This window comes from Sturnus vulgaris, chromosome Z (assembly GCF_052056855.1).
Source record: "Sturnus vulgaris isolate bStuVul1 chromosome Z, bStuVul1.hap1, whole genome shotgun sequence".
In the NCBI taxonomy this organism is placed as follows: Eukaryota; Metazoa; Chordata; class Aves; order Passeriformes; family Sturnidae; genus Sturnus; species Sturnus vulgaris.
The window spans coordinates 4,993,529-5,002,025 of record NC_142283.1 but is presented as its reverse complement, the minus strand read 5'-3'; the positions used below and the strand labels follow the sequence as shown (position 1 = coordinate 5,002,025).

General features: G+C 53.0%; 1 protein-coding gene across 1 annotated transcript; it reads right to left on the bottom strand.

Annotated features, from left to right (window-relative positions):
• Positions 1-1,071: 1,071 nt before the first annotated feature.
• LOC148219607 (uncharacterized) lies at positions 1,072-4,611 on the bottom strand. Its single transcript, XM_088156380.1, has 4 exons — positions 3,786-4,611; positions 3,346-3,533; positions 1,713-1,833; positions 1,072-1,082 (listed from the first exon to the last, which is right to left on the bottom strand). The coding sequence occupies exons 1-4, from the start codon at positions 4,609-4,611 to the stop codon at positions 1,072-1,074; spliced, it is 1,146 nt and encodes a 381-aa protein (XP_088012506.1).
• Between the last annotated feature and the right edge of the window lie 3,886 nt (positions 4,612-8,497).

Sequence of the window (8,497 nt, the reverse complement as noted above, 5' to 3'; positions counted from 1 at the left end):
CGTCCCGCAGCCCCCGGCAGCCCGGCACAGCCGGCACAGCTCCCGGGCCCTGCCGGCACAGCTGCCTTGCCCAAGGACAGCCCCTGTGCCGGCCGGGGCAGCTGCGCTGAGCAGCCCCAGCACGGGCAGGGCCCGCTCCTGCCCCGCCGGGCAGTGCCCACGGCCACAGCCCACGGCACCCTCACCCCCAGCCGGCCTCACCGGCCCTGTGGCCTCACCCAGGCTCCCTGCTCACTGCTCTTGCTCTGGCCTTCAGCTCCTCCCTGCTGGCTCCTGTCAGTCCTCCTGCTGTCTTCAAGGTCTTCTCTGCAGCTGTGCCAAAAACGGACGCTCAGGAATTGGTTCCAAGGCCTGGCAGAGCTGCAGTCCCGCACCCCTCTGTGCTCCCTGCTGGCTCCCTCCATCCCCTCAGCCCCGCCATGCTCTCGGCAAACCCCGAGTCCCCTTCAGTTTCTTCAGAATCCCGCAGTCCTCTCACCCCCCTCAGTCCCTTCTGACCCATCCCATCCCCTTAGACCCCGCCACCCCCCTCAGCCTGTGCCACTTCCCTGTCCCCTCAGTGCCACCATCGCCCTGTGCTGCCCCACACCCCCAGCCCCACCAGCACCTCAAGGTCACCGTCCCTTCAGTGTCACCACCTCCTCAGCCCCCTCAGTCTCACCGTCCCTCAGCAGCTCCTCAGGGGACAGTGCCTGGGGCCACCGGCAGCTCCCAGCGCTCCAGGGACACCCGGGGCTGGAACTGCTGCTCTGCTCCGGCCGCCAGCTCGGACACAGCACAGGGAGAGGGGACAGAGGGGGCACAGGGGGAAAACAAGCAGTGAAAAAGGCATCCGAGGGAGAAAAGAGGTTAAAAAAAGGCCTGTATGTATACAGGTATCAATCTATGTAACTAAACTCCCAGATAGAAATACAACTACGCCTATTTATAAACGTAACTATATAGATATATAAATCTAACTATACATATCTATAAATACGACTTTAGCAGAGGGATTTTACCTGCCTGATGGTCACAGGCCCTCCCTCTATCTCTCCCTGCCACCCAGGGCAGCCCTCCTGGAGAGGTCCATCAGAATGGATCTGGGAAGCAAAGGGAACACTGAGTCAATATTGGCCCTTGTGCGTGTTTCCCTTAGGCACCAATTGCCCTTCTATCAGGGACTGTTCAAGATGGTCTGAAAGGCAGACTCTCACTTGGAATTTGAAGCCTGATCTTTTGAGAAAAGGGATCCTTTCACATTTTCAAAACTGTGTAAAGCACTGCAATACCTCGATAAAGTTTCAGCACTCACAGTGCAAATAGCACCCATGAGAGCTTGAAACATAGACAGTCCCAGCTCCCACAAAGAAGCCCAGCCTTGTTCTTTCTCTGTGCTGACAGAGAGACCTCAGTCCCCACTGAAATGGCTGAAGCTGAAGGGTGCTGTGAGCCGAGTTATGAAACCAAATTGGGACACCCGACTTGGTAACACAACTCCCACAAGGTCAGGTTTATTCCCTGCTCTCTTGCCACAGCAGAGGACTCCATGTGAGAGCCTCTGGAGGGCAGGGCTCAGGGAGGTTGTGTCTGTGCAGGATTTGAACTAAAGGCACCGGGAAGCACCAACCCTGCAGACAAGAGCTCAACTCTACTCATCTCCCTTCCTGTGAGAGGCAGGCTCAGAGCAGCCGTCTCACACCTCTCTAAACCAATGTGGGCTCTCTCCTTACCAGGCTCCTCAGGCTCTGGGGAACTGTTCCTGCAGCTCTCGGTGCCAGATGAAGATTCCTCTGCTGCAGCCCTGTTCAGAGCTTCCTTCCCTGACGACTCAGGGGCAACATTAACATTCCCCTTGAAAGAGAAACAGAAAGAAAGAAACCCAAAGATCACTCACTGTTTTCTTGGAATCACATCAGGGATACAGGAACTCTCCTTCTCCACTCCCAGAGGACATGGAGCAAAAGGGGCAACACTGCCCACACGGTTCCCATGACAAGCATTTTAAACTCAGGATTTGGGTGGCCAAGGTGAAACTGAAGCTCTTACAAAATGATCTTTGAGGCAAAACATGAACACAGAAAATGAGAAGACAACAAGCGAGGAGACGCGCCCTCACATCCTGACCCTGGCTCATCCCACGAGCTGTAAGAAATCAGCCAGCAGAAAGCCAGGGGCCCTCCTTGTTGACAACACGGCTGGCAGCAAGGGCAGAGCTCGCTCCCAGCACTGCCCAGGGCTGTGTGCTGCAAACACACACCAAAAGCACACATCTCATTTCTGGCTGCGAGTGTCACCGCCCCAACCCAACCACTCAGACAATCCATCACCAGGTGGTGCTTTTTGGAGCCCTTTACTGCTGCCCCATATGGATGACATTTATGGACCAGGGTATTTCCAGGATCAAATTTTCCAGTGGCTAAAATCTGTAAATGTGGAGGGTAAAAAAACCAAACCAACCCATCTCTTTTGAAATAGCTCATCCATCAAAATCCTAAAGAGTCTAAAGAGGGTTGAGAGCCTGTAATGTTTCCTGTTAGTATGGAATAAAATGCTTTTGAAAACTGCTATGTGTGAGTTTACAGAAGACAAAAGACATCCCACTTGACAATAAAACATTAGTAAATCCAAAATATCCCACTCCCCCCTCTGAGTCTGCCCTTCCTCAATCATACATGTACTGCAGCCAGTGGGGTCAGAACATCAATAGAAAGAGAGGCATTCTTTGGCCAACACATATAATAACTGCAGAAAGGCCTTGGCAACACTCCAGGCAAGTCTGGGAAGAGTTAAGAGAAATGGGATTCCTAATCCAAAGACTGAATCTGTCAAACAAAAGGACAGAAAGCTGCAGCTCCAGCCCATCCCCAAACACAGCTCTAGGAGCACCTACATGCATGGCAGGGCTCACACAGCAGCAGCAGCTGCAGCCCAGCCCTTGCTTTGCCTTGGCCTTCCAACACAAAGAGGCAGAGCCCACATCTGCTGCTGGAACTGAGGCACCTCTCACATGCCCCTCCCTGTCAGGACACTTTGCCTTCAGTGGCATTTTCCAAACACTCTTCTTTCTCAAACATAGCCTGATAGAACCTACAAAGCATCACCACAAATGTCCCTGCACGAGGCATTCTTCCCAGGAAAAGGAGCAACCAAGCGTGGCCAACACAGGCTCACACCTCTCATCGTCACTAAGGTGGGGAGACTTTTTCATCCTCCTTCTTTTAGAAATCCTACTTTCCCAAGAATAATTAGATATCTATAGAATAATTAAACAAATTAACTTCAAGAAGCCTTTGCTTCTCAGCCACGTAACAAGGTTCCAAAGCTCTCAGTTCAGCCTCTTTTATTCCCATCCAATGGGGTTACCTGAGCAGAGGGTGACCTTTGAGGCAGGGATCTCCTGATCTCCCGAATCATTTTTTCTATTTCAAGGCCTAGATCTGCTGCTGGGGATTCATCTTCCACAGGTGCATTCCATGCTGAGCTGGAGGCCGTCGATGCTGCACAACCAGCACTACCAGGTGGAGCACTGGGGGCTGAAGTGCCTGGTGTGGCTGCAGGAATCCAAACACATTAGTCAGGCTCCACAATGTGGCTTTGCAAAACAGACCTCTACTGCTGCCTGGGATCAAACATCCCAGGAAGCACAAGGGAAAACCAGGCAAAGGATCTTTTGGCCTTCTAGGTCCCCCTTCCTAATGGCTTGACAATTTCTGTCTCACAATGACAGAGCAGTGCGGAAAAATACTTTAAGAGGTCACTTCTCATGACCTTTTGGAAAAGCAAGGCTGGAATTCTTTTCCTACCTGGCAGGTGGGAGGCTGGGGGCTGCTGCTCCCTGTGGAGCTGCTGGAAGCTGCAGGGCTCTATCCCGAGCACCTCCCGGTCGGCCGGAGGCAGCTGCTCCCCGCAGAGCTCCTGGAAGCGGCTGGGGGGCCCCTCCCGCCCGAGCTGCAGCGGCCGCTCCCCGTGGAGCCCGAGGAAGTGGCAGGGCGGCACCCGGAGCAGCTCCCGCTCGGCGGGCAGCGGCCGCTCCCCGTGGAGCTCCTGGAAGCGGCTCGGCCCCTCCCGCCGGGCCGGCAGCGGCCGCTCCCTGTGCAGCAGGTGGAAGCCGCTGGGCGGCCGCGCCCTGGGCAGCGGCTTGAAGCGACTGCGCCCGTCCGGCCCGTCCGGCAGTGGCCGTGCCCTGGGGAGCTGCTGGGAGCCGCGGGGTGGGAGCCTGCGCCCCTCCCGCCCCGCCGCCAGCCGCTGCCTGTTGGCCGCGCTCCGGCGCTGGATGCGGAGCAGGAGGTCGGGGCGGTCGCGGCGAAAACTGGGATTCGTGTAGTGGAGCCAGGCCCCGGCATCGCCCGGCACAGCTGAACCAAGCCAGCCCGGCACCTTGCGGAAGCCGTAGCGGTAGAGCTGGCGCACGAAGCTGCGGAACTGCGTGGCCCTGAAGGTGTGCGGGGCCGGAGCGTGGGCACTGCCCGGGCTGAGCAGCTCCCGCTCGAAGAGGGAGCGGTCGATGAGCAGCCCCTGGCCCCGGCTGTCCCAGCGCACGGAGCGGACGCGGGGGCTGTCCACCAGGCGCCAGAGCTTGGCGGGGAAGGTGCTGGCGTTGAGGCCGGCGGGCAGCGGCCGCTCCGCCATGGCGCCGATCGCCGAGTGTCGCCATAACGGCCGCGGCTGCGCCGGCGGCGCGCGGCCTGAGGGGGGCGCTGCGCTCGGTCCCGCTCGCGGCCCCGCGCGGGCCGGACTTGGCGGGGCCGAGCGCGGCAGAGCCGGGGCTGCGGGCCCAGCGCGGGCCGGGCGGCTCCCGGGGCCGGCCGGGCACCGCAGGGCACCGCGGCGCCAGCTGCAAACCCTTTCTCTCTGTCTTTCCCTGCCTGCAGCCATCCTTCTGCCTTCGCAAACCGTCAAGACAAGCGCAGGATCTTTCAGAAATGGGTCCGAATTGAGGAATCCTGTGGGAAACTCTTCCTCTTTGTCCAGTGAAAGCAAAATCGCTCTGTGTTCAGCATAGCTGAAGGGAGGAAAAAGATGTTAGATTGAGTGGCTTCACTATTTTGGTTGGGGTTGCAAAGAATTCCCAACTTGAAAGCAGACAAGGTCAAATGGGAGAAAGGGGAATTGTTGGGGGTTGAATTGTTCCCTTTTCTTTCTGTGGAATTTTTCCCATTGTTACGGTAAGTATTTGTGGCTACACCTTAGTAGCAATAGTTTTCTCTTGCAGAGGGGTGGGGGATAGGGGGACACCGGCAAAGGAAAGGTGGGACAGGGGTCTGGGGTGGGCTCTGGCTCTCTCGCTTGGCTCGTGGAGTGAGAGGAGGACGCCCTGTGCTCCGATCTGGCATCTTCCCCTCCATCCCAGCGCCGAGAGCCACGTTCCCTGCCCTCGAACATCGCTCTGCTCCTCTCCCACCTCACCCTACTACCTCCAGGCACTCTGCCGAGCACCACGACCGACACCGTGAGGGGGGAGTCTCTCCCCCATCCCTCTCAGCCCTGGGCCGCCGCCATCACTGCAGCCCCTCTTCAACTGCGCGGGACCTGCCCTGCCCCCAGCACCGGGAACTGAGCGCAGGGAGACGGCCTGCGGCCAAAAGGGACTGGAGCTGAGCTAGACTGCTCTGTTCTGTTGTCAATTTTTATAGCTGTTGTTGTTTTTTCTGCCTTGTTAGACACCAGTAAAGAACTGTTATTCCTATCCCCATATCTCCTGCCTGAAGGCCTCTGATTTGAAACTATAATACTTAGAAGGGAGGGGGTTGCACTCTGCATCTCAGGAAAGGGGTTGTCGCCTTTCCTTAGCTAAAATACCTGTCTTTCAAACCCAGACAAAGAATTGGTGTGTAAGTGAGGAAACAAGGTCAAATGTTCACTGAAATAGAAATATAGTTTAAGTCATTACAAATAAATTACATGTCACTACCATTCATTCAGGCATTTGTGGATTAATAGTCAATTGGATTAGAAGCATTTCAGCATGAAAATTAAAATAATTTGCTTAGTCAAAGTGTTAGGATAATCTTCTTAGACTTTCATGTTACTACAACAGCTTTTTTTAATGAACGTTTATTCTCTTTGGACACTCTACAGCCAGCTGAGGAGGGGGAATTAAATGTTGGGGATTCAGGTTTAAAGAGCAGTGACAGTGCAGGGTGACATGTGAGGCTGTGTTGGCCATGGGGAGCATGGGGAGGCACAAACCCTTCCTGAAAATGAGGGACGTGCAGGGCTCCTGGTGCTGTGTCACAGCTGAGCCACTCTGCTCTTGAGGCCTTGAGCAAGTGCCAGCCTTTATTCTAAACCTCAGCTCTGGCTCTCAGAGTGGGCAGAGGCTGGCTGAGCACACCCAGCCTGGGTGGCTGCAGCTGGAGGGGACAGCAGGACCCCTGAGGTGCAGTTTGTCCAGCAGCTGACCTCATGTGAAACTGCTCCATTTGGGTTCTTCTTCCAAAATGGGCAGGGTGTTGCTGCTGCTGGGCAAGCAGTGTGTGTTCCCTGAAGTGCCTCTTTCTTTAGGCTGACTCCAGATGGGTCAACATTATTAGCTACTTTATATTCTGTATGGTATTATTAAAGTATTAATTTTCTTTTTCTCACAGTCATCTCTTTGGAAAGATGATTCTTCATTTCAACTCCTTTTCTGGCTTCCCTGTCATACTCCTGTACCACTGGATGGGGTCAGCTGTGTCCTTGAATCTGTGTAGCCACTGGGAAAGGTAATACTTCCCTTTTGGAAGAATAAGTGACATAAATTCCAGTGTAATAATTTTGCTTTGCTTTACTTGGCGTGCTTCAAATTATTGAAGGCTTTTAGCTGAGTTTAAAAACAAGGGAAATAAATCACTTTACTGCATGGGCAGGTGAGTTAATGGATAAGTAAAGAGATCATTTAACAGTGGGCTGTGTGATGGGTTGACTTAGGAAGAAGAAACTCAGAGAGAAGTTCTATCTAAGGGAATTTCCTCTGTGGGGCTTGGGACACCTGCAACAGCCAATGAGAGAAAGTTAGTTCTCTCTGTGAACACACATTTTGAAGGAGGTAATCTGGAACTGAGTCTCTTTGTCTTTCCTGTAGCTGAGCAGGTGACACCAACCCGAGCTTCCCCCTCCCCCATGCGGGGGGGAGGCTCAGGGCGCCACTTGGGCCTCGTTTGCCAATGAGGGGGACCTGATGGCCAGGAGGAGAAAAAGTTGTGTGATGAGACCTTCACAGCTTCCTCCTCCACGGGCCTGTGGCTCTGGCATGGGGGGGAGGTCGACTCTTGCTGCTGCCGGCCGGGCCGGGCCTGCCCGGGTGGCCATGGGCAGGGTGGGGCTGCAGCCCAGCCCCAGAAAGGCTGAGTGACACCTCAGCCACCCTCACCCAGCACGGCCTGGGCCTGGCCCAACTCTTGGAGTTGTGTTAAACTTTAACTCTTTACTGCTCAGATAAGATTTGCAAAGCCTCCGGCCTTCCTTTGAATATGAAAGGGAATAAGACTTCTGAAGTCAGTAACATAAGAGCTAAGTTTTTTTAGATGGAAGAAGAATGAGAAGATGGTGAAATGGCTGAAAATCTTTTTGTAAATTGTAGGGATGAAGTGATGTACTGAATATTCCTATAAACCATGGAAAAAGACATGGGGGGATGGAGATGTTCCATTTGATAGATGATTTGACCAAAAAGTACCTGTGTTAAGAATCTTTTGCCCTGAGGAAAGAAGGGGATCTCGGTTTTCTGAGGATGAAGCATGAAGAGAAAGAAAAGAGATAAAGAAAACCTTTGCTGTGGAACATTTCATTCTTAAAAGTAATACCCCATGAAATAAACATGGCCCACATCTACAGCTTTGGGAAGGCTGTGGAGTTGGGAGGAGCGTCACGATTGCAGGTCAGGGTGGATGCAAATCGTGAAAATGAAACCACGAGAGGACTGTTTTCTTCCTTCTTGTGAAAAATCCCTACAGCTTTCATCAAAAAGAGGCTTCTCTCTCCGGAAGTGAATTGAAAAAGACTAAATTAGGGACTGACCAAAATACTTGCTATATGTTTTTTTTGTTGTTATGAAGGTTTGGAAAGGGAAGGAAGGAGTAGTCTGAAGAAAATCTTATTCTGAATTTGGGGGTTTTTTTCCTTCTCTTTGTTTGTGTAGTTAATAAATTTCTATTTTATACTCTCTTAAGTTTTAGGCCTGCCTTGCTCTTTTGCTCCTGGTTCCATCCCACAACAGAAAAATGAGTTTATTTAGATTAGCAAATCAAAACGAAGACACTGCTTTTTCAGATGAGCAAGACTCTCATCCAGGCAAACAGATTGCACTTAGTAATAAGTAATCATTTGGCAGGAACTCTGTTGATTTCTAGTAACAGCTGGAGGCCTTCATCACCACAGGATGTTTTGGCTTTCCCATACTTTATTGGATTTTGGCAGCAAATACCATTGCCCTTGCCATCTTATCTAGAAGTACCATGGCTGGGCAAAAACTGTGTAGTGGCCCATATTCCAAAGGCAGTTTGGTCTGGAGTTTGTGAATGAAGGAGACCCTTAT

Excerpts from the sequence above, each read along its gene's own strand:
- LOC148219607 (XM_088156380.1), bottom strand. The coding sequence starts at position 4,611 with ATGGCGGAGCGGCCGCTGCCCGCCGGCCTCAACGCCAGCACCTTCCCC. Across the intron at positions 3,534-3,785 it reads CCCAGCCTCCCACCTGCCAG|CCACACCAGGCACTTCAGCC; the intron begins GTAGGAAAAGAA and ends GGATTCCTGCAG. Across the intron at positions 1,834-3,345 it reads AAAGGTCACCCTCTGCTCAG|GGGAATGTTAATGTTGCCCC; the intron begins GTAACCCCATTG and ends TTCTCTTTCAAG.